We start from the raw sequence: 27,181 nt of genomic DNA on the forward strand, positions 1-27,181 counted from the left end.
GGCCTTGGATGAAGTCAAACAATTTGTTCTTTGTTATACCAGTGAGATGTTAGCTGCCCATTTTAGGTACAAATCCTTAAATGCTTATAATATTAAATCCTTGTGCTGGTACTCTGGCACAATTAAAAGGGCAGGATGACACAAGTTTTAGATCACATGGTTAGAAGAGTAGTTTTTTTCAGCTTCAGTCACCTGATTTTCATGGTCAAATGCTTCTGAGTAATAATGGTCTCATTAACTTCATAAGATAGGAGTCCAGGTATCTAGAATAGATCATCAGGTTTTGACCTTCACTTCAGTTGACTACATTCCTTCCCTACCCCATTTAACTTTTAAAGAGTAAAGGGAAGACCATGTTCCTACGCAGCTGATTATGCCTTCAGCAAGAAGAAAAATTGTCATTATGCTCACAGGGCTTCCGTAGAAAAAAAATTCTTTCTGCTCACTATATGCCTCAATTCTATTTCATTTAACAGATTAATTCGATTCTTTTATAAAAGAGAATGCAATGTTGGGGCTGGGATTGTGGCTCAGTGGTAGAGCACTTGCCGAGCATATATGAGGCACTGGGTTCAATTCTCAGCATCACATATAAAGAAACAAATTTTTAAAAAAAGTATACAATGTTAATTAAAGTAAAACTACCAGTAAATGGTATGAAAGGTTAATGTCTTTGCAATTTGCATACCTTGGATAATCATGAATGCTACCAATAAGATTAATTTGATACAATAAGGGTCTTCTAAAAGATGGTTTTTAAATTGTTTTGACTGTATAGAATGAATAAAATCATCGAGTGGGTGTTCTTTATATGTTTACTTATAAAACATAAGAATGTTCTGTGCATGAAACATTCAATAATGAAAAAGTTTATAATGAAAAAAGTCAAACATTTAATGTTTTCTGCACCCCAAATGGATTATGTATAGATACAGACTGAGGTAGATACGGACTGTCAGCTAGAAAATCACAGACCAGGGAAAGCAATTGTACAAACAATAAGCCTACAATATAATATTATCAGTGATATAACGGATGGAGACCCACTCCTTTGGATAGTCAGAGAAGATCAAAGTTAATGTCTAAAAAGGTAAGGAGATGCTAGACCTGAGTTTTAAAGGATGAGAATACTTTTAGAAGACAGACTTCCTGGGCAGAAATGTGAAGAGATCCAAGAAAAGTTGAGGAACTATTAGGTTTAGTAAAAATGGGCAGACAGAGCTGGAGGTGGGGATAGGGATGTTGGATATTAGGAAATGAGCCTGAAAGGACAGCCAAAAGACAATGAAAGGCTACTTGTTTTTTATTATCCTGTAACAGAAGTTCAACTCAAAAAGCTCCAGCAAGAGACTGATGTTTTTGGAAAAAAAAAAAAAAGCTGCTTCTGCCTGAAGACATTCACAAGGGAAGAGAGGAGAGAATGAGCAAAGAAAAGGAAGAAACCATTGTGCAAGTCAAATAAAATGAATAAATTTGATTACATTCATGGGAATGGGATCATAGAAAGCTACTAAAGGACTTCTGACAATGCAGAAGTCAACTAATGATCAGCTTTTGATTTTAAACAAAGGACTCAGGCAGCAGTGTAAAGGCTAAAGTGCATGACAAGGAACTGAGGGCCAGGAGATGAGTTAAGGATCCCTACTGTACTAGACAAGGTCAGCAGTACAATTAGAGGGGCTCAGTGTAAAATGAAAATGCAGGAGCAACTTCTTAAAAACAAGGAGATTAAAGATGCTAAGTAGAAACTTTTCCCTATCTTCAACATTCTCTGTCTTCACCTGGGTGGTGCTTTTTATCCACTATTCAATGTCATACTCCCTTCACAGGACAAGTGTAGACCATTACAGGTACCTGAGGCCCCAGCTGATGACTTGGCATGGGAATTGCCCACTGATTGCCAGGTAACCCTTTGCCAGCCACCAAATCTATGTGCCGTGCCCTGACCCCGGGCAAGCACATAGATTGAGCCAGGCAGGCTTCTTCTTTCTTAAGGGTGACCCTGCAATTACTAGGTACCTGGATCTGGGATGGACAACATCCCTCCCTTCCCACTGCCGTGGTAGTCTCTGTCTAACCACCAGACATTCCTGGAGTTGACAGGTGGGTAAAGTCTACCTCATCAAGCCTTGGCCCAAGATGCCATGGGGTATGCAGCCTAATCCCCATCTTCGTCATGCTTGTGCACATGCCCTTGTAAGGGTCAGAGAGTGACAGCTCTGGCTCGGTGAAGCAAAGAGAGGGATGCATATAGGTTGTCATGAGGAAAGTAAGTGGGTAGCAGAAAATCCATCCTAGGGAGGAAATAGGCCTCAGGTCCCTCCCCACATGCAACAGTTGGCCCCAGGTCCCCACGTATACTCCACTATCCCACTGGACTTCATTTACAAAACCAATCAAAGATCAATCAACAGAGGCTGGGGCTGGGGCTCAGCGATGAAGTGCTTGCCTTGTTCGTGTGAGGCACTGGGTTTGATCCTCAGCACCACATAAAAATAAATCAAATAAAGGTATTGTGTCCATCTACAACTAAATTTTTTTTTTTTTAAAAGGTCAATCAACAAGAATTTAGAGATAACAAGCACAAAGCATTAAACTTCATGCTTAGGGCTTTCTGAATATAGACCCCAGGGACTGTACTGGTCTCACATTAATGAAGTTGGTCTTAGTACTAGTGTAAGCACTGATAACTAAAGTGAGTTAATAGCAGTGGGGCTGGAAAAGACTGGATGGGTGAATTTGAAGAGAGGCAAACAAGAAGACCTGGTAACTAATTTTCAGAAGGAAGGAAGAGTGTATTATGACTCAGGTTTTTGACTCTGGGAATTGAAGAAATGTGCAGCACTACAAAGTTAGAAATTAAAGGGGGAAAAGGGGTGGGGGGAAGCTAAGTGAATGTATTTTGGAGCAAGCTGAGTTTAAATTACTATGGGACATCAGAACCAAGACCTACTGTGAAGAATATTTGCCCAAACTGCATCCCATTCTATTTCCTGAATTGTTGATCATTAATTTCATTGCTATGCAAAAGTCATAAAAGACTCTTCTAACAAAAGATCTCAACAGAATCACATTAAATGAACCCCCGTAATAAACTATAAGAATGGATAGGCATATTACATACAAAGTGAAAAGTTAATTTATTTAAAGGACTATTAAGTGGAAGAAATTATAAAGTATACTACATAAGATATGAATAATATTTAAGATATGAAAATTTGTTGATAATTTGTAAAAGTTTTTAAAAATTCTTCATTTATGATACCACTAAAAGTTGCCTTTTTTTTTTTTTTTTTTTTGGCAGTGTTGGGGACTGAACCCAGAGTTTTGCATATGCCAGGCAAGTGTTTTACTACTAAGCTACATTTCCAGAACTTTTGCTTTTTTTTTTCTTTTTGAACTAAATTGCTATGCTTCCTATTTTGACATCCTTGAATAAGGATATTATCTTCCTTATAGCAGGTAGCTTGCATAAGAATGCAACTAGGCAACATATCAATAATGACTACCTAAAAAATGTGTACAAATAAGCATCCAATATGTAATATAGCACTTTGGTGCCTCCCCTTTACTTCCCCCTCAAGTACATTTTGTTTAATCTAACAGTTAAAACATTCTTATTTCAATTTGTAATCAGTGTTAAAAGCATTAATAAGATTTTATATTTTCATCCTAAGCTTTCTAAACCTGATGTTTAAATTTTTACCAGTTTTACTGAGCTATAATCCACATACCATAAATTTACTCTTTTAAAATGTAGAAAGCAGTGGTTTTTATATACGCAAAAACTTGTGTTACCACTCCCTAAATTAAGCTTCACGCCCATTAGCAGTCAGTTTCCATTTCATGACACCCCATAACTCATGACAACCACTAATCTATTTTTCTGTCTCTATGGATTTGTCTATTCTGGACACTTCATATAAATGTGGTCATATAATATGTGGTTTTTATGTGTATGGCTTCTTTCACTTAGCATAGTTTAAAGGTTCGCCTACATTGTAACATGTATTAAAATATCCTTTTTATGGCTGGATGCAGCAGTGCATGCCTGTAACCCCAGTGACTCAAGAAGCTGAGACAGGAGATCACAAGTTTGAGGTCAGTCTCAGCAATTTAGTAAGGCCCTAAGCAACTTAGTGAGACCCTGTACCAAAATAAAATATAAAAAGGGCTGGGGATATTGCTCAGTGGTAAGACGTCCCTATGTTCAATCCTCAGTACCAGATTTAAAAAAAAAAATTCCTTTTTATGGCTACATAATATATAATATACCACTGTAAGGATAGGTCACATTTAAAATTTTTTTGTATCTATTCTTGAGTTGATGAATATTTGGGTTGTATCTACTTTTTAGCTATTATGAATAATGATGGTATGAACATTCCTACATTTTGTATAGATATATATTTTTAATTTGCTTGTATATATTCTTAGAAATAGAATTGCTAGGTCATATGGAAACTATGCTTAAACTTCTGAGGAACCGTCAAACTGTTTTTAAAGTAGCTGCCACCGTTTTACATTCCCATCAGCAATCTATGGGGGTTCCAATTTTTCCACATCCTCACCAATATTTATTATTGTTCCTCTTTTTGAATATAGCCATTCTAGTGGGTATCAAGTGATACCTTGAAGTTTTGATTTGTATCTCCCTAATAACTAATGATGCTGATTATTTTTTATGTGCATATTGGCCATCTGTTTACCTTCTGTAGAGAACTGTTTAATTCGTTTTGGATGCTTTCCAACAGTTCACTCAACAACCTGATCAAACAACAACAACAACAACAACAACAAAAGTTTTAGTGATGTTTTAATCACTTAATAAGCTTGGACTGAAGTCCCTTTAAAATGAAACCAGTAGCTATTTACTATACAACCTACCAAGCATTTAAAAATGCAGTGCGATGGTACTGCTACTATTTATAGAATTTAAGGATCCTGGGTTAGGAAGGCTCGTCAGGGGTATTATTCTTTATCAGCAATGCTCACATCTGCCAAGTGTATAAGTGCATCTGAGAAGAGCAAAAATACTTTCTGCACAGAAAACCCTACCAAAATCAAGAAGCTGGCAAAATTTCCTTCCCACATCTCCAGCTCCTGAACTTCTGTGAAAGAGGAAAGCATTTGATATAACTTTTACATATCGAGTATACTTGTGGCTAACTGTTATGTTCCCTTAAGAGGACATTAACTCTTCAAAACATCTATCTCTAATTGTAAAGTGCTTCCCCTCCCTTGTTAAAGTCAAGGAGAAAAAAATCATTGCTCTGAGGGGACAGAGGCTTGTACAAGTCCAGTTTTCTATAAGAACTAGTCATATGTGAATGCATCTAATCCCCTAAAACAGCCTCTTCCCATGCATAGGACAAATAGACACCCAAAGTTAGTGCTGATACAAGCCTATTTTTTAGGAATTATATAGACTAAGGAGGATTCCACCAATCTTTGCTTATTTCAAGTTACACTCTTGGCAATATGTTCTGCCAAGCCTGCTTCTTTTTCTTCTAGGTATTTGTCAATCCCCACTATGTCCCCTTATGGGGTTGTATCAAACTTAAATTCCTCTTTTTTTTTTTTTCCTCCAGAACTTTGAGTTCTAAATTTTATATTTTCTAAGATATTTATCACTAAAAGTCTTAAAATTATGCTCACTCTGATTACAAAACAATTTAAAGATATAGTAGATATTTAATAACTTCAGACAATAATTTTTCTTTTCTGACAATAACGTATATTATTTATACCTCTGGCAATAACAAGTTGATGTATAAATACATGTTCCTATGTTATATATTTATACACATATGAATATTCTTTATTGTATTACTATGGGGTGATCCTATTATGGATCTTAACTCCACATAGATGATCAGCGAAGACAAAGCAAAAAGATAGATATAGAATCCCTAGGCACTGGGGAAAATAACATGAAGTGTCTTTCTGGAATATGGTAACAATGACAACATAAAAACTGAAATGGTTATGCAGTGCGGATTGTAGGAATTCAATTTAATTATTTCACCCCTAAGATAGATTCTCAGGTTGGTTAGAGGTCACTGTACCACAGTAAAGCAAGTACTTTGTAAATTTAGACTGGTAATTTAACTGATGATGGCAACCACATAGATGATCAGTTAATATGCAGTGCAGCGATTTCCACAAGTAACAGTAGGCCACTAAGAAACACAGTTGCTTAGTTTCTTCAGTCAGACTTGAAGGCACAAAGAAGGCACTTATGTTCACAGGTAAGACACTAACTAAAATGAATTTGTAATATTTTACCAATCATTTAGACAAATCATTTAGATCCAAGGTTGCATATAAAGACCCATCAGGGAAGATTTTACAAGATACAGAAAGAATGGGCTTTAGTCCACAGATCAAGATTTAAGTCTACAGATTATAATTTATCTTGTGTGAGGTGAAGTTTCAGCACCAGTACATTGTTTGAAGTTCCTTAAGGTGATTTATATGTATAGCTAGAGTTGAAAACCACAGGTTTGGATAATCCATATTTTTGGTCCTTTAACCTGGAAAAACACTTGTATAGATCTTATTGAGGATTCCATGCAAAACAGAGACAAATACCAACCGAGTCTAATTTCTTATACATAAGAAAAGACAGAATATTTCTTTTTTTTTAAAAAGATTTTTAACATACTCTAATTTTCCAGGGCTTTACTTTCTTTTAAAAATTATGAAGGCTTTTGTCTTTTGACAGTCTTTTGTATCTAGTGTATTTATTTGATTGGGAATGCTTCAGTGTCACAGCAACAAAAGCACAAGGAAGGATACTAGGAATATGCAGCCACTGCCTTAGTTCATCAACTGTGCTTTCTGGTTTTCCAGGCATATTTTTTTTAGTGTTTTCATTCTTTCAGAGCAAGCTCAATGCTAATACAAACGAAGCAGCTGCAACTGCACTGTGTTATACTCACATGGAAGGCCAACTCAGACCACTGTGTTATGGAAATGAGAACACTAAGGCAAGCACCTGGCCAGGAACACAAGCAGCTTTCTCTTAGTCAAAGTCAAATGGATAGTATGGTCTAAACAGAAGTGATATAAAAACCATAAATAAATACCAATTTATAAAGTGTTATAAATATAAAAAAGAAGTTTGTTACAAAAAATATAATTACAAGACATGATCATTTGCCCATTCTGAATTAAATATAAGTACCTGGATAACTTACTGGTTTACTCAATTGTCCCCACCATTCCTGTGGATGCTTAAGTGTAGTTTAAGCAACATATAAAATATACAAAGGCTGTTTTATGCAAAGGAAAACACAAATATACAAAGACAAAAATCTAGCAAGATGTTAAAGAAAAAAACATGATGTTTTTAAAAGAAGAAAAAAACTATTCAAAAGACTAAAATTGTTTTTGATGAATTTAATGGTCAAAATTCACACCTATGAAAATATTATGAGCTTATATATATGTATGACACCTAAAGGGCTCAAAGAAATATCCCTAAAAACAAATCATTAAATAAAGAATTCTATCTAGTTTAAGTTTTCAATATAAGTAGGCACAGTATAAACTACATACATAAAATACCATAGCCCTGAACTCTAAATGTTAATTAGAATTTCTCTTTGTTGAGCAAAACATCTAACTATTCTGGCACAGGCACATTCATTCAAAATAAACTCTTATTAAATGCTTATTAAGTGATATTAAATATTTATTATTCCATTTAACTAGAGACATTATCACTAATAACGAGAACAATTGTGAGATAACCTCACTCTATGTAGGACTTGCCATAATTTACACATATTTCATTCATTCAACAATTACTTTTGGGGTGTTTACTGTCTGTGAGGTATTATATTATGTACCTGGGTGGTTATACTTACAAAGGTGGTTATAACAGATATTCATTATCCAATGAGGGACACAGACATATAGACAAATAATTACAGTTGGAATTAAGGTATGTTTGAAGAAATATGGAATGAGGGTGGAGAAGAACAGATAAACTATCCTGAAGATCTACACTTTTTCTTATGACTATGATTAGATAAAATAAAACTACATTTAAACAGTCCTAAAAACCAAGACCTTGCTGTAACCTATGTGTTCAGGAGTCTTATAATTCTCTCTTATTTCTTATGGACTTATATATAAGAAATACAAACATTCTGCTGCACTTTTACCTGTTTTAAGTTTTTACAACTTTTTTTGAATAAGGAAAACATACTAAGGGTTTGAGCTTCCCTCTTGGTATTCATGGCTACAGTTATTTTTGTTTCTGCCTTATCCAGGACATAAGCAACCTCTGGCCTCTTTTGGATCTCCCTAAAGTGAACCACTACTCTAGAAATATTAGTAATACCAGCTGAAGGTTGTGTGTGTGGTGGCTTTTTTTTTTTGGTGCTGGTGACTGAACCCAAGGCCTTATGAATGCTAAGCACAATAATGTACCACTAAGCTATATCTTCAGCCCCTGGGCTGACCTTCAATGATAGAACCTTACTTTATCACTCTAAATTGGGATGGTGATAGTAAAAGTAAAACAGAGTCCTTAAGGAAAGAATCAATTAATTTACCAATACTTCATGATATTTATACAACTTAATTTAGTTTTTGAGACAAAGACAAATGTTTCAATCAATGCATCTCTAATTCCTCAGCAGCCAGCATAATTTAGGCCTGACAAACCCATTAGAGTCTTGCCCTTACCTACCTTTCTCATTTCTCATGTGACATACTTTTCAAATCCTTTCTCACCAAATCCTTTATTCCCTGGAAATGTCAATGGTCTCATGATGTATATCTCTGCAAAATGCTATTCCCTAAGACTGGAACACTCTATTTCCCATGTCAATTACTTCCTTTCAGTCTTTGAAATTCAGCTCAAATATTGCTCTTTGACAACATCTTGGCTTCACACTGTATTGTTAATAACTTGTGTTACCATGTTTACGTACTTCTTTATGAATTGGAGCATTTTTCCATCTCTTACGGTGAGACTACAGGCTCTCTAAGAAAATTCTGCGTTTTCATTTGTTTCCTCAAGTACCAAGCACTGTATGCCAAAAATGGATCAGTAATTGGTGAATCACCAATATTTTACCCAAAGTAAGCACTCAATAAGTGTGTGAATAATTTGTTAGTACTTGCTAATATCCATCTCATCTGCTTCTTGGTAAGTCTGAAAATGGGACAGGAAAAATAAGGCCCTTTTTGAAGTATACTGCTAGCGCTTTGGGGAATTCATTTGATGAGTGGTAAAGCTACTGCTCACCATGGTAACAACATTTGAATCCAAGAACCATGAGTAGTACCTGTGCTAAAATATCACTTCTGCCTCTTCATAAAGCTAATATGGAAATGATCATATCTGAAATACCCAAAGTTTGGCTTCCTTTTGTACTGTTTTCCTATATAGAGTCCATTGTGATACTAATTACAAAATACATTGCATTACCCTGGTAATAAGACATATGTCTAATCAGAAATATGTTTAACTGAGGTAAATCACATTAATTATAGAATTATAGAAATTTTAAAAATACAAATGTACTTCTACATATATCCAAGTATTGCTGTGCCTCATTTAGTCAGAATATTTTGGTTTCTCAATGACACCCTTAAGGGCTATTAATAAATGTAAGACTGCCTTTATCCTAAATGGATTCAGATTGTTTTTATGATTCCTTGTTTTTATTTTGTTTTTCCCTCTACTCACTTTTTTGTTTTGTTTTGTTTTGGCACCGGGGGCGGTGCTGGTAATCAGTGTGTTCTTATGGTTATTTTTCAGAAAACTATTTGGGTGAGGACCTATGAATGGTGGATAAGTATTCCTAGACAGCTAAGTGCATGGGCTTTGTCACTGCAATTTATTAGTTGGAGGCCTCTTTCTTCTCTTATTTATTTCCTTCCTTCCTTTTTCTGGTACTGGGGATTGAATTCAGGGGTGCTTTACTACTGAACTACACTCCCCACCATTTTTATTTTGAGACAGAGTCTCACTAAATTGCTGAATGTCTTGCTAAGTTGCTGACACTGGCAACTTGCAATCCTCCTGCTTCCGCCTCCCAAATCGCTGGGATTATAGGTATCTACCACTGCATCTGGTTCTCTCATTTATTTCTAAGACTACCAAATGAGTACTTGGTTTGTAAGCAGAACTAGTTTTTACATATATTCACATCACTGCTTTATAATTTTAGTTAAGAATGATTAGTCTTATTAAGAAAAATCTTAAATTAGCTGTCAACTTATTATTTAAATAAATGAAAATTGTAGTTCTTAATTCAAATTTAAAAAGTCTGACTATAAACCTCAGATTTGATATAGGATGTACTTTAATGTTACCATGATATAGAGAGTTATTCTTCTTCATTTATTAACCTTAAATGTAGGAATTTGCCATTTGCTTCTAGCATAATGGTGCAAAAACTACAAATTCTAAATCAGTTAAGTACATCACTAAACTCTGTATGGATGGTTTTACTATATTGGCAATCTGGTTCATTGGGAAAATAAGAAGAGGGGAAAGAAAAAAACTTGTTTCTACTCATTAAAAAAAAAAAAGAGCTATGCCTATGATACAAAAAATTAGTAAAAGACACAAAATCTGAGGTTGCAAAATTTCTGTCATAATTTGATTAAAATATTAATCCAACATTCATTTGTGATCTTTTTAAAATAAGAAAATCTGTGAAACTTTGAATGGTGTCACAGGTATCCATAAACACTATGTGCCCCTAAGATAAAAGACTTGAATTAAGAGAAAAATACCTTTTTTTCCTCCCATAGAAAATTTTATTTCTACTGTTTATTTTCATTGTACCTAGAATAATGACCAACCTTATGAAGCAATATTTTCAAGTATAAATTTTAATAACGATGTATTTAGAAAGAAAGTATATTTCTTTTCCCCCACATCCACGCCAACACTTATAATAAGGGGGAAGAGAAGAATAAAGGAACTTTGGATGGTGTAGAGGAAAAAGGGGTGGGAGGGGGTGGGGGACAGAAAGTAGAATAAAACAGTATTACCCTATGTATATGTATGATTACATGAATGGTGTGAATCTACACTGTGTACAACCATAGAAATAAAAAGTTGTAACCCATTTGTGTACAATGAATCAAAATGCAATCTGTAAAAATAAAAAAGATTTTAATAAAAAAAAGTATATTTCTTATTCAATAATCAAATAAAATCTGAATTACTCAGTGATATCCAAAAGGTACAAACCAGGCCCGTGCCTAGTTTTCAGCTGACCCCATCACCTGTGGCCCTTCCATCTCAGCATACTTTTATATTTAACATTCTCGGTACTGCTGGATTGGTGTAAGAGGTTACTGTCTTCAGGGCATTTCTTAAGCATTTAAATGGTCGTCTAAAAGATGGCTTAAATAAAGAACAGGCCATTTCTCAGTATTGGAATTTATAATTCTCTAATTCTCTAAACTTAATCTGCAACTTTATGAGTTTCACTACCCTGTGCTTATGGTCTACTTCTAGAAATTAAAAAAATAAATCATATCGCTCTCTCTAAAAACTCCCACAAGCATTTTTACCGAATTGTGATAGGTTTTACCTAGCAACTTTGATAAAAGTACATCTGCAAAGATTTACACTGTACAGTTCAAAGAAATTAAAATTCAATGTACTTAGTTACATATTTTGGAACTAGCCCATGAATAAAAATAATATTCCCTAAAATCTAATACTGAAAGTAGTGGACATTAACCACAGCTAATCTATGTACTTCAGTAATGCTGTCCCTTTAACCTTGGTATTGTAAAGAAACTCGAGGGGCAAAACATTTGGCTCTTTAAGCAGCTGTCTCTAACCCTAATAAGAAAGGAGAAAAGCAAAATATCTTAGAGAAAAGGAACACTTACTGGTACTTTGAAGGGTGAGGTATTTGCAGTGTCCATGGAATTGGGTTTCTCTGATGTACTGGTCCCTGAGATACTCCGTCTACGGGGGGACCTTTCTGCTGGCACCTCTGGAAAAGAGGAGGAAAGTTGAAACATCAAAAAGCACCCAACTTAGGAGCTTTCACTAAACTGTAAAATTAATGGTTTCTCACAAGAAATCTGCTTTAAGGATGAATGGCATTTTATCTCCTCATAATTCGTCTCTTTTTCTTTGTGGTGTTTGACATTAGAGAGACTTTGTCAAAGTTAATCTGTTTTAGTGTGACAACTTATATCTTGATTTGTGTAATATAAAAATAATTTCCTGAGTTTTGGTTTAAATCTTTAAGTTCACTTCATATTTGTATCTTCTAGTATAAAAATCTACTTCTCTATCAGCAATATAGGAGTTAACAGAATCAAAAGAATTTCTAATATTCTTGTGAACAAAATATAGTCTAGAGTTGCATATGATTTGATGGTGTTTGCACAAAGGTCAAAGTTCGGTTCTATGCTGATAAGATAATTCACTGGACTGCAACAAAAGGGCCATGAGAAGACTGAAAGCTGCTGCCAGGATAAAATAATATATATGCCTATGCAGATATAAAAATAGATCAGCTTCTCCTTGTTCTGGCAATATGACCTTACTTAAAATCTTACTCTGGAATCATAAATCTGTTTATACTGGCCTAACAAGCTTAGAATTTTGCAGATGATATGATCTTCTCCAATTTACTTACTATAAACTGTATTAAGGCTGCATTTTAATATTTTTTTCATAGAGCAATATATATATACACACACATACATATATGCACATATACACGCACACACAGATGATAGATATATACATATTATACCTTTATCACAACTGCTTCCCATCTCCACTTCAACTGACAGACATATAGGAATCCAGCTTCTCAGATAATATTAGATAATCTCAACATGGACAAGGAAAAAAAAAAAACACATCCTAAAAAAAGTATTCTGTGTTATCTTCCAGATCTTAAAAAATGCGGAGTAAATCGTGACTCCGGAGACTGACATTTTGATTCCTGCTGTTCTCTCTTTAAAAGATAGATGCAGTTTAAACTTCCATTTCTGGCCTCCTGGCCCCTGGGATCCGTGCTACTTCCACTTAAGAGAAAGCATTTTTTCTCTCGCTCCCTCCCTGTCTTGCTCTTCCCCCTCCCTCTCTACAGCTTGCAGAGAAAGCAAGCAAGAAAGAAACACACAGGACTGCAGCTATTCATTCAATCAATCCTTCCGACTGCACATCCTCATTAGTTACTTTCAGGCTATTAACAGACCTCCAACCACTGCCTCCCCTCAGTTACAGAAAATTTCACTGTATTACACTAATCTGCAGCAAGAAAAAAACATTTATTGAAATTTATATTCAGCTAGTACGAAAAGGACACCATCTTACACAGACCCAGTAACACACACAAATCAATCCTTCTAAGAAAACCCAACTGGAAGTGCTTACCCTATTACTGTTTGCATGCCAGACACTGATACTCTTTTCTACGACTAAACGAATCTGCTCTGTGACATCTTGACCAGAAAGATAAAAGCCAAACTGCAACATTCCAAATGGCTGAGAAGTTAACAAAAGCATGTCTTTTATGACTGCAGTGTAAGAGTTCCATATTATTGCTATATTTTAAAATTATAGCCAATAACTGTAAGTCTCTCAACTTCTGTCTAACCGTCAGTGGGTAAATGAGCCTTAATGTACAAAGCCATTTTTAGAATTAGGCACACATGACTTCTACCGCACATCTCTGAAAAAATGGCAGTATAATTAGCTCAGATTCATGGGAATGGCACAAAGGAATTTAAGTGAATCAGCTTGTCCAAACACACTGAACATTAAGACCTTCAGACTTCAAGAATATGACTTTATGGAATGATTATCTAAGTTAGGTGATTCTATAATGAGAGGACAAGGCAGGTGGGGAAAGGAGTTGGTGACTGAAGAACACTTTTTCTTTGATAAATGCCTATAAATATCAAATTAAGATACATCAGACTATTACAACATAGTATACCATATTTTAATCTCTGAATAATTGACAATGAAATCAAACTATGAGAAAAATAAGTTTCACTAGCTAGGATTCAGTGATCCAGAAAACAGTTTCCTTAATATGCAATGTTCTGGATAAGGAAAAACAAATTGACCCTAATTTTGCCACTTTTTTCCAAACATAATTTTAGTTTTTATGCATATGAACTTAAGTAAACATATCTTAAAACTCAAACTATTTGAAGTGATACTAGCTAAAATGAGCAACTACATTCAAACTCCAATAAATATGGTATTTGTTGTACTTTTTTTCTCCTTCAGATTCTCACACTGTATCATGAAAAAAATAAAATCATAACTCTTGTAGTTTACAGGATGTTACTGAGTCCAGAAGGAAGAAATCAAATTATTTTTGAAGACTGAACAATTGCCACTACAGTGGGAAAATAAAGGAAATGAGGTAAGCTAAATCAACTAGTGAAAAGAGGAAATACTTTTTACATTGTATCTATTTCTCAAAACTCCACAGCACTGCAATTTATCTCTTGATATAAAACAGGCCTTTGAAATATCTAGGTTCTTTAGTGCTCAGAAGATTCACCGCCTAAAAACAAAAGTTCATTGAGAAACAAGGTGGCAGCCTTATCCAGGGCAGAATGGACAACCTGCTGGATTAATCAACTGCAAGCGTGCATGTGAAACCATTTCTGATAGCTTTAACTTTAAATTTCCAAGCCCAAAAAGAAAGCTGCTACTCTGCTCTTAAAGCTACATTTCTGCTGAGCTGGAAGGAAAATCTCCACTAGTTCCAGTAGGCCAAAATGAGACAGCCGCCTCCCCTCCCTCACATGGCGCTGCCCTGCCTTCATCTGCAGTAAAGTTAGCATCCCTCCACAGTCACGATACTCAGTTACAATCACTTTCTAAGATTGAGACAGGGTCATACAATATTGTTTCAGTAGATAGAGGCCTGAAACTGCTTCATTCACTATCTCATTCTTTAAAAATAATACTTCCATCTTCAGATTGAAAGGCAGCAGAGTTATATAAAGCCTGGTTAAGTTTTAAATTTATTTCTTCATTTCCTTTGCCATTGGGTATGAAGTAAGATGAGGTGACAATTTATGATGATGAAAGATAACTTCCAACACAGGTACATATCAGATGATGTACTGAACAAAGAAACCATCTGAGGGCTTTTCTTAGCACCTCTACCAACTATCTATGTGATTCTGTTAAAGCCATATCACCTTTCCTGTCCTGGTCCTCATCATTTAATAAATTAGATAATTCAGACCAACCAGAAATGAAGACAAGATTAGGTTTAAATACCGTGATATAAAATTATCTTTTTGTGAGAAAGAGGCTCCCTAAGTCCAAAGTGTAGTAGTAGTAGTAGTAGTAGTAGTAGTAGTAGTAGTAGTAGTAGTACAACGAATGCCATTTCTTTAACTTACCCATTTTCCTTTATGTCAATGTACTTTATTTGAAAAGTGTGGCAAAGAAATTGGCAAATGAGTAGGTGCAAAGATACTTTTGATGGAGGAATTATCTGTTCAACAAACAGAAGTCATCCTCTCCGCTAGAATCTATAGCTTACTCACAGTCTATAGTTCACTTATCAGGGAGCAAATGTCAAAAAATTCCTGGATGTTTTATAAGGAAACAAAATAATTGTTTTTCAGAGAACCCTAAGGAGTAGTTTCCTGGGAGACAGTGAACTGTAAATTATTATTTTCTTCTTTCTGCATTTGCTAAAGTTTTACAATAAAATGCATTGCTCTAATTTTTATTTTGTTTATAGTTTTTTTTTTTTTTTTTTCCAAACCACAAAAGACCATTCCCCACTGTATCTTCATCCCTGTACTTGGCATTTGATAGGTGCTTAATAAAACATTTGTTAAATGAATAAATATTAAGAATGTGGCTAAAAAAAAAGTACCACAAAATATGAAAGAATTAAAGAACTAAGTTTTGTTCTTAGCTTCATTCTCCATAGGCAATTCTGATAAACCCAAAGAATTTCATTTGTCCAACTATTAACACCTTTAAGCTATCAAAATGCTCTAGCTCAACAGTACCATGGCTATTTAGGACTTGCATAATGATTTACTATTCTTTTTAATAACTGGACATGCAATTTTTCTTTAAAATTTAACATGTGCCACATTTCCTCTCAAGATTATTACTCTATTTTTTTTTTTTTTTTTTGGTGCTGGGGATTGAACCCAGGGCTTTGTGCTTGCGAGGCAAGCTTCTCTACCAACTGAGCCATATCCCCAGCCCTCAAGATTATTATTCTTGACTAGCTATTTGAAGGCAGGACAATTACTACAATTCTTCCATACCTACTACCGCTGAACATACCTTTCCTTTTACAACTTATCCCCACCACCATACCAGCCCTACTCAAGACACTAAAACATTGGGATTTAGAACACTTCTGAAAATACATTTCTTAACAAGGTGAAAATAATCAGCTGTATGTGTATGTGTACACTGCACATGTGTATGCTTACATAAGAACTCATTGATTCAGCTAATTTTTACTAAGTGTCCACTATGTACTCAGATCAGAAATGTCTCTGCCTTTGTGAACTTATATGAAGTTAGGGTAGCAAATAATATGTGGTATTGTATATTGGGAAGATGTTTTAGAGGAAATAAAAAGTGGTAAGGGAAATGAAAAGGTATGATAATTTAAAATATGTAGTTGGACTGAGAAGGTGAGGTGTGAGTCAATACTTATGGAGGTTAGGAAATTAGCCTTGCAGATTTACCAAAGAAGACTCCAGGCAAAGGGAAGTCAGCGTGAGTTTTACAGGGTAAAGTGCAACAGGCAAGCCAGTGGGACTGTGCCAGTTAGTAGACACAAGTAGTAGGAGACAAAGTAGCAATCTAAGCCAATTCCTAGTACTTCTGTGTACAAAGTTATAAAACATGAACAAATGTGAACGACTGGCCGATGATAATTATTCAAGAGCCCCCTTAATATTTTTGGAAATATTTGGAAATATTTAGGAAACATGTTCGTAATGTTGTTTTCAAAAGGGAAATTCTTCAGTTCACTTCAGAAGTCTTTTTAAAAATCAGTGCCTTTTCAAGCAACCATGATTTAAAAAATGAGTACATACATACGACCAGAACTTCATATACCTATTCAAGTCACTGAAATTTCAGCATGTATAGTGCAGCTGTGAATGAGTCCACTTCACTATCATCTATTTTCCTTTATGCTGTGTAAATGATGACAACAATGAATACAGGAGATGTTGGTGGCTCCAGTTATTAATGAATGAGATAAACAAATGACTTATCTCTCCATGCTGTGAATCCTAAATTAGGATGAGAGGCACAGAAGACATTTAAGAAACAGCAAGAATGGAAAAATAGTAGGAATGTGTTTCTACATCTTCAGTAAAGAGGGGCTTTAATAGCATGTCAAAACATGAAAGAAAAAAAGGCTTTCGCCTAAGTGAAGTTTCATACTTCTGTTGGAGGACTCACTGGGAGCTCAAAGATGGAGCTAGAAAATAATATTATAAAGGAAAAGTGACAAGGGCAGAGAAGAAAATCACCTACTGCATTTATATAGTTGCTAATGCCATGGCACCTGAGTGCTTTATAGACTTCATTCACCATTTTCAGTAGGACATTTTCTGATGTATTCCACTTTTACTGCTGTAAAGCCTATGCACCAACAGTCACCAGCAATCAGCTGCTCTGAAATACAAACCCCCAGAGCCACGTTAATTCTCCCAATTTGTATCACTTAGACTGTAGCACTTCACTGAAATAAGCAGCCCTTTCAAATCTGCACAGCCTATATGCTCCAATATGTACAGATAGGTGCTAAATACAGAAATGTGGTAAATTCTCAGAAAGCAAAGCCTATTCAGTCTTCCCATCTTTTCTGTGCATCAACAAATTTATTATTATTATTTAAAAATATCTGTTCTTGCTAATATAATAGGAAAAAAGGTTCTCCCTGGTCAAGTCAACTTAGAACTTCACGTGACAATGCTGAAGAATAGTTTACTGTTAATCAAATAAAGTTTCACTGAAACAAAAAAATAGCTCAGAGATGTTGATGTGGTGCATCTAAGTTTCAGATACAGAATATATCTGATTCTTTAGTGATATCAGGCATCTTATGATGATAATAACATAACAATGATAACTATAACACCAAACTATCATTTATTATGTCTTATTACAAGTTAAATGTTTTATATGAATTATCTTTTTAATCGACACAACATTTTTTTGGAGTTGGAATTATCACTCCCATTTTATAGACATGGAAACAAAGAGATGTTCTAGTACTCTGCCATGTGTGCTCAGCAGGCCAAAGGCAGAACAGTGATTGGAACCATGCAGTCTGGATTTAGAGCCTGTGCTTTGAATCACATGCATGCTATTCTATTCTCTATGAGTTTTGTATTAATGGGATTCAGTGATTAAAAAAAAAAGATACATAATCATGGAGACTATATTTTTTCTTATTTCTTCCTAAAAGTAACTCAAAATTAACAATATGCACATGATCCTTCATATTTTAAAGAGAACTATCATACAGCAAGGTATATATATCTCAATAGATATGCCTTTATTTATATAAATAACAGATACAAAAATATAAACCTTTGATATAAGATGAAAATTTAATCATTTACAGAGAATTATATATGTATATAATACTATGCCCCAAACTGTTTACACTCAACACCACTTATTAGTGAAGGTAATAGAAAGGGGAGGAATCTATGATATTGTTTTTTTCCCCTTCAGCCACCAAACATTGCCAAGTCCATCTCCGATGTCTGTCAGTTTCATTTTGTCCTCTTTATTTCCACTATCATTTATCATTCTAATCTACAGCTTTTTATCTTCTCATGCAGATTATAGCTGGGATCTCCTAATTTATCTCACTGCCTCCTGTCTCTGCCTAACACTATCCTGCTCACCATCACCAGATTAATCTCCCTAAAACATTACTTTCTTTGATGTGATTACCTTACTAAAGATCTTCAGATAAATGCTGAGTCTTAAAAAAAAAAATTCTCCTGGACCTCCCTTACATATTTACTCTTTTTGCCAACAATTCCCCCAAAGTTGCCATAGTCAGCTGACCTCTGCTTTCAAACTGGACACATCCACTCCTCGTGGTTCCGTCTTTGCTAGTGGTTTTCACCTATTTGCCAAATCTTAGGTGACCTTCAATTCATCTACTCCAATAAAACCAGGCCTAATTATTCACATTTCTTAGATTCTCAATTTAATATTACTTGATTATATATTCTCTAGGGTACCAAATTAAATTATATTCCTGACCAATACTAGGTTCTGTAATTGAGGTTCTATGCTCCAAGATTTAAATAAAGATGATCATTGTCTAAATTTTCAGACAATACAAATTTTAATGAAATTATCTCAATTTTAAGTATTTCTCCCACAATAAACCATCTGTACCATTGCTGTTTTTCTGGGGGAACACTAAAACAGAATAAAAGAATAAATAGTAGTAAATAAATTTTAACTAAACAGCTAAAGTCAGTTAAGCATATGTACTCTGGACATCATTTTTCTCTGCTTTAATAGACACGTGTTGTTATAGTTATGGTTCTATTAGGCTGAACCATTTAGATTTGCCATGTTTTTAATTTATTTTATTTTTATTTTTTAGGTACTGGAGACTGAACCCAGGGGCACTTAACCACTAAGCCACATCCCTGGCCCTTTGGACAGGTCTTGCTGAGTTGCTTAGGGCCTTACTAAGTTGAGGCTGGCTTTGAACTAGAAGTCCTCCTGCCTCAGCTCCTAGAGCTGCTGTGATTACAGGCATACACCATGACACTTGGCTATATTTGCATTTTTTGGGGTACTGAGGATTAAATTCAGATGCATCTGATCACTGAGCCACATTCCCAGCCCTATTTTGTATTTTATTTAGAGACAGGGCCTCACTGAGTTGCTTAGTGCCTGGATTTTGCTGAGGCTGGCATTGAACTCTTGATCCTCCTGCCTTAGCCTCTGGAGTTGCTGGGATTACAGGTGTGTGCCTCTGTGCCTGGCTAAATTTGCCATTTTTTAATAGGACAAATCGTAAAATTTCAGTACTCTGTGTGGTTCAACTTGATATATAACAATAAAATTTCCAGTTATTTCTAATTTACAAGTGGAATTAAATTCTATAGTCTGGCCAAGTTTACAATCTTCTTTATGTATAATAGTTTGAATCTTTAGCTATAATTGAGATTTTGATAAATAAGCTTCCTGGGAAGTTTGGTTTACAAATATTGAGTTTTTTTCCCTTCTATTAAAAAATTCACAAATTCCCAAATTTTATTAAATATTACATTTAAACATAAATAAATCAGGTTTAAGTTTTGATATTTTCTTATTCATTTTAATTTATTTATTTCTGTTCAGCTGGATTTTTTTGTTTTTTAATTGCACAATCTTATATGGAAAATTTCTGAAAGAACATCTTCTGTTCTGTCCCCCTCCTCTCCATTTTAAGGAAGTTCCCTAAGCAGAGCAAAGAACATAAGGCAAAAAGTTTAAGGCAATCATGATTACACCTGTGAGGTTCAATATGGATTCAATTGTCATTATTAGGTTTTTGCACAGTTCTTAGGTATTTTTTGTTTTTAAAATTTAGATAGTAGAATGAGAGTTTATTAATTTGCCATGAAAAACTGAATTAGTACTGATTTTAAACTATGGTTTCAACTTTTTTAATGGTTATAGCAAGTCTAATATTTCTATTATTTCTATAAATTATAGTTTTCTATAAAATGTTCACTTTATCTAAATTTTCAGTTATACTATCATAAAGTTGTTAATGATAGTCTCCAATTTTTAGGTCTCTAATTTTCTGCAATTTTAAAAAATTTCTAACGTTTATTTGTACTATTTTGACCAAATCTTGACAATTTTATCCATTTTCATTAGACTTTTTAAAGAAACAATTCTTAGCTTCATTGATTATATTACATTTATTTCCATTTCATTATTATCTGCTTTTACCTTCATTATATTTTCCTTACACATTCTTTGGGTTTATTATTTCTTCTTCTAATTTGTTGAATTAAGTGCTCAGCTAATTTTCAATCTTTTGTCTTCTCAATATAATAGACTATAAATTTCTTTATAATAGACTATATATTAACTATTTTAGCAATATCCCATAAGTTTTGATATGTTCTGTTTTCAGCATTATTTAGTTCTAAGTGTTTTATAATTTCTTGAGTAATGAGTTATTCATAAATAACTTTAAGGGGCTAAGAATGTGGCTCAGATAGTAGAATACTTACCTAGCATGAGCAAGACCTGGTTTGATTCCCATCACCAAAGGGAAAAAAAAGTAGTTTTAGAAACTTACAAAATAAAGACTATTTTTGTTGTTGTTGTTGTTCTGTTTTTTTGTGAGGGGCTGGGGATCAAACCCAGGGCCTCATGTATGGTAGGCAAGCATGCTACCACTGATCTACATCATCAGCACTAAGGTTTTTAAAGTAATTTTTTGTTAATAATTTCTTAGTTCAACTGTTAGAGAACATAATCTGTATGACTGAAATTTGCTCAAACTTGTTTTATGTCTTAGTCTATTGTTCCTTTTTATACAGATTTCATGTGTCCTTGGAGTCTGTATAAATCCATTAACTCAAATTTACTGCCTATTTAAAAAAAAAGACCTTATTAATCTTCATAGATAGAAATAAGGAGAAATTGATAATTCTATAATCCTACTTTTTTCCCTACATAAAATTTGAAGCTTTCTTACTGGGTACATGTAAAATTATATCTTCCCAGTGACTTTTACATTTTTATCATTATTTAGGGGCCTCTTTTATTCTTGGCATGCTGTTCCACAGTCTTATTTTATCTCATTTCATGACTACACCAGCTTTCTTTTAGTTAATATTTGCATGATACACCTTTTCCCAAATCTTTACTTTCAATCTTCCTGGGTCCTTGTGTTTTAGATGTCTTTCATCCATGGCATTTAAAAATTTTTCTGATACCTTTTAACATTTTCTTATAGTACATTTTCTGATGTACTTGGATTTTATTTTTACCATTTCATTGTGTTTTCTACTTACTTTTTAAAAATGTTTTTCTAAGATTTCTTTCTTCTCAGGTTTGATCAGGTAATAAAAATTTTCATTTTATCCTTGTTTTTGAAATTATGCACTCTATCTCTATTCTTTTAGCATTTGTCCTTAACCTTTTAAAACATGTATCTAAAGCTAATCATGATTTCTATCCTTTTCTTGAATAATTTAACAATCTAAAAATATTTCAATTCCAACCATCCCATTCCTATCTCTGTTGTATTACTATTGTCCACTATTTTAGTTTTACCTAATCATAACTGTGGTTATGAATTCTCAGGGGATAATTTCCTCCTCCCTCCCCCACTAGTCCAGACTAAGGTAAGATTTGTTCATTTTTGTCAGTGAGCAAACTCCCCCCACCCCATTTTCACTTTCACTGAGGGTGTAACTCATTCAGAGACCCAGCTCTATTGGGAAGAATGGGATGGAGCTTTTAAGTCTTAACTTTTCGCTGTTTGGATCCCTGGCCCATCTCCTATCTTATTGTCATTAAAACCTAATTCTACAAATTCTAAGGTTGGTAAATGCCCTCAGGACAGTTTATATCTAGAGGTTTAGTTCTATATTTTTTTCCCTTTCTTTCCTGCTAGTTCAGTCAGAGTTAAAAATGTCTGTTACATTACGCATGACATTTCTAGTTATTTCTATATGATTTTTCAGAATATCTAGTTTGTCATAGTACCAGAGAGTTTCAGAGAATTTCAACTACAGGAGTGTCTCAATTTCTGAATGTCCACTACTCCCTCCCCAGTGTTAAGTATCATTTTAAAAATTAGATAATTGTGCCAATACCAAATAATGATAGTCAAAAGACTCATACAGGAATTAAAAAATGTTTAGGACTGTCAAAATTGCATTCTTTTAAATAATTCTGTTAATTTAATTCTTCACTAAATTACTTCATGAAGTGAAATGAAATCATTCAAATTCAGTTTAGAAAATATAAGCGGTACAAACTATACACTGAATACTTTCCTTCCTGATAAGGAAAGAATTTTGAATTTGGAAAACATAATCATAATCTACTGAATAACTGCAAACGGAGATGAAACTTGTAAATATGGAACTAGAGAATAATAGTAGAATAAGGGACAGATGATCTGACAAAAGTAATTTCAACAATTTTGAAAAGGCTGAATTTCAAACTTTTGGGTATCTGGATAGCATTCATTCATTTAAAGGAAGTTTTTTATTAAGTACCTATCAGCACTATTCTGGCAGATGTCACAATACTAAGAGAGGATCCCCACTTAGCAGTAGCAGGGAGTAGTAAATGGTTACACAAACAACAAATGGATAATCAAACAACTACATTATAAGACTCGGTGTGATAAATGCTGCAGACTGAAACAGTAGGTGTCCTTTCCCCATTTTCCCCACTTTCCACTGCTAAATCTTTGCATGCACATCTGGTTCCTATAGGGGTTTCTCCCTTCTCCCCTCTCAAGGTTAATCCTGTGCTTCTAATTACACCCTCACCCCTAAACCTATGAAAGATTTTGTTCTCTCAGTTATTCTCCTCTCTTATCTATAGGTTCAACTGATCTTGCTCTCTTCTCTAAAACAAGTCTTCCCAGTGTTAAAAAGTGTAAATTTTCCTTTCTGTCAGATTTCTTCAGCCAAGAAGATATGTATGGGTTCCACTGTCTCACCACCCCTAAGAGTTTATCTCAATATTAAAAAAATCTAACTTCTCCCCTTCTCAACTTTCCTGAAATAGCACAGATACTTTAACAGTTTATCAAATCCAGTGGTCTTTCCTGGCTTCTCCTTGACCTTTGGAATCCCTGAAACTAATGACGGCACTGCTGACCTTTTCTACCTTAGCACCATGACACAATTCCATCTGGCTTTCCTCCTGCATTTATAGTCCTTCATTCTCTATCTCCTCTTCCTCTCCACATATCCCGAAATGTTGGGGTCCTTCAAGTTTCAGGTCCATCCTTGCCCTCCGCTTCTATTTTTCTTGACAGGGTCTCAACAGTGGACCACCCATAGATGCTTTGAGGGTCAACTATCTTTCTTTTCCAGATAAAAGGCTTCTGAATGGCTCTCTACCTGACTTCATTTCCAATCATTATCATCTCAAATGCAATCTAAATAGACTCATCATCTCCCTATCTCAATTTTCCTACTTCTGTTAACAGAACCACTATTCTTCCCAATTCAAAAACTGTCTTTGACTCATTTTATTCTCATCTCCCCAATTTGTCACCAATTCTGCTGATAGATCCTTTGTAAATGTTTCATCTTTTTATCTGTTTAAATTTTAACTGTGTGACATTCATCTGTAGTTGGGGTGTTCTAGGTGCTGAAAAGAGGATTGAGCCCTCTTTATGAAGGAATTCACAGTCTAGTTTTGACAGATTAGCAAACCAATAATCATAATATAGAGGTCTAAGTGTTCGTTCAAACCTGGACTACTGCAATAGTTTATAAACTGGCTTAACGGTTTTTAGTCTTTTCCTCCATAGTGCTACTTTAAGATATGTCTTCCTAAAAAAACTATTTTGGTCTTATCTTTTTCTTACTCAAGAATCTTTAATTCTTCTCTATAGCTTTTATGATAAAATTGTCACTCACTAGCTTCTCACAAAATTTGAACGCCTAAATGCTATTCAAAGTACTCTTTCATCACTTCCTTACACCAACTCCATTCCTTCCAAGTCAGTTTACTCACTGGACCTGAAAATAATATTTCCCCAGACACTGCTTTCATACAGAAAACCCCATTATATTCATAAAAGTCTATTCCATCCCTTTGAGATTCTTATCTTTGTAAGGCAATCTTCAGTTTTTTTAAATCAGAAATAATTTCTCCCTTCTTCAAACTCCCAAAGAAGTTTTCACTTAAATAATTTGTTATGTGCTGCCTTATTTTCTTCACTGTTGTTCTGAATTATCATTTAATCTTCCTCATTTAACTTGTACACAATTCATAATTTTTCCCTAGTCAAACTCTATGCTTCTCACAAGCAGTTTTATCTTGTACTTCTGAGTATACAACTGCTGCCCCTTGCAGGGTCTTGAACATTTTAATTTGTTCACTAGTAAGATCTGAAACAGGGGTGGGTATTTAGAAAGCTGAGTTTGGGCATTCCTGATAGGAGAAAAGGCATGTGCAATGACAGAATGGGAAATATTTAAGAGAGAGAATATTAATCAGTTTAGTCGAAATGGAGGTTTGGGGCCCCCCCAACCAAAATGAGTAGTGAAAAGTCAGGTGCAGGTGCCAGAGTAAGTTTCACAGTAGGGCATTCTGACTTTGTCTAACAGGTGATGAAGAAACCTTGGAAGGCTTTTGAGCAGGACAATGAACAGGGCACAGGTTTATGAAATTTCATCAAACTAGCAGTATGCTAAATTAACGAGAGGGCCTGAACATTGTTAGGCAGTCATTGCCCAGAAACGAAGCAGCAGAGCCTAACCAGCACACAGAACCTTCCTTACATTTCCTCTTCTAGAGGGAATTTTGCCTTAAAATTCCATAGGCAAAGAAAGCACGGTTTGACAGGTTCGTTGACACAATTTCTTTGATTTCTTTCATTCTATATTCACCATAAAATAGATTCAGCTTTTAAAAATTTTTTCCTTGGCATCTTCATTGGGAAAATCGTATTCTCATTAGCACAAGTCTGGTCATAAGGGTTTTGTTTAATCTTCAAGCTATCACAAGTTATATCTGAGAGAGTTTTGTTCCTAATTCCTCTGGAGGCGCTTAGAAAATTCTTGTTTAACCATAGATGGAGGTGTTACTTATGGTTGGGGGAAGAGCTTCAATCCTAAAAATGAGATAAGTGGCATTCAGGGCTTAGCTTTGTCACACCAGAGCATGGGGTATACAGTTGTCTATTCACTCAGCAACTAAACTTTTCATAGCCTTTGAGCAGAATCAGAATTCTGACTTACCTATGTTTTACCTACTACACATGCTAAGATTTCTTTCATTGGGTAGATAATTGGGAATTGACTATTTGGAAATCAATGGAATAATTAATTGCATTTCTCTTCTAAGTAAGTTCTAAGAATCTCTTGTCTTTATTTCCTCTATCTGTGGATAAATAGGAATTATTAGGAATTTACTAATTTCCAAGAGATAGGGGTGGGAGGGACACCACTGTAGTGTTTTTTTATTTGTTCATCTCTATATATTTGATCAAATTCTTTTTAGGTACAGTGAGGTAATGGCCATGAAAAGAAGAGAAAGAATGAGGGGAAAAAAGGAAGAAAGAAGAAAAAAGAAATCCTGAAGATAGATAATTAGAATTGATAAAAGTATTTAAGAGCAAAGGAAAGATGTGTAATGATGACTCTGTTTTCCTTTCCTAGCATGCAGTAGGGTCTAAGTCGTTAGTTTTCAGGCTGCTTTTGTTTTTCTTCTTGGTGTTTCCCAAACTTAGCCTTCCTTACGTGAATATGTGTATATGCTGTGGGAGAGGAATGGGAAGCAAGCAGAATGAGACAGGTTTCAGAGAAACCAGGACTTAAGAGGAGTACATGTTTTTAAAGTTATCCAAAAGTCCAACATAAGTGAGGCTTTGATAAACAAATGAAGAATAGAATTACTATCTAAATACATTTACCTAACCACAGAATTAGTGAAGACCTGATTAGGACAACCTTTTACATCTAAATTGCATGAAAAAAAAAAAAAAAAAATCACTGATAGACTGTTAGGAGTGACAACAGAATTAAATAAACAGAAACTTATGCTAACCATAAGATGTTCAAACAATAACAGAGATAGCTCTCAAACTGCCAGAAGATTATTCATAGGTCTTAAAAAACATCCATGAGTAATTAATTAGAAAATGAACTCAATTTTGTCCATTTATAATAAAGATATACTTATATTGAGGCAAATATATTATGAGATAAATAAAATGTATATGAAAGATAAACCTGAATGCTGTCATTAATAAACAGAAGTACAATGAGATTTTTTGTAAATTTCAAGCTTTTTAAATCACATTTAAAGATATGTTGTATTTACAATCTAACTTTCCTAGTTGTCTATTGTATCAATAATTCCGTGATCAATAATTGCCACTTAGAAATTTATTAAAAAGCATCTGTAAATATAAAGTCAAAATAATGGCTGGTCCATGTGTCCTTTTTTATATGC

General features: G+C 34.4%; 1 protein-coding gene across 6 annotated transcripts in view; it reads right to left on the reverse strand.

Moving 5' to 3' along the window:
- RASAL2 (RAS protein activator like 2) overlaps nucleotides 1-27,181 on the reverse strand; it is a 363,735-nt gene that overhangs the window by 80,336 nt on the left and 256,218 nt on the right. For all 6 annotated transcript variants that reach the window (XM_079105905.1, XM_079105907.1, XM_079105906.1 and 3 more), the window contains one exon: nucleotides 11,881-11,987. In XM_079105905.1, the coding sequence (XP_078962031.1) occupies nucleotides 11,881-11,987 (107 nt within the window). The remainder of the gene's footprint in view (nucleotides 1-11,880; nucleotides 11,988-27,181) is intronic.

Source organism: Sciurus vulgaris (genome assembly GCF_902686455.1).
Source record: "Sciurus vulgaris genome assembly, chromosome: 12".
NCBI lineage: Eukaryota > Metazoa > Chordata > Mammalia > Rodentia > Sciuridae > Sciurus > Sciurus vulgaris.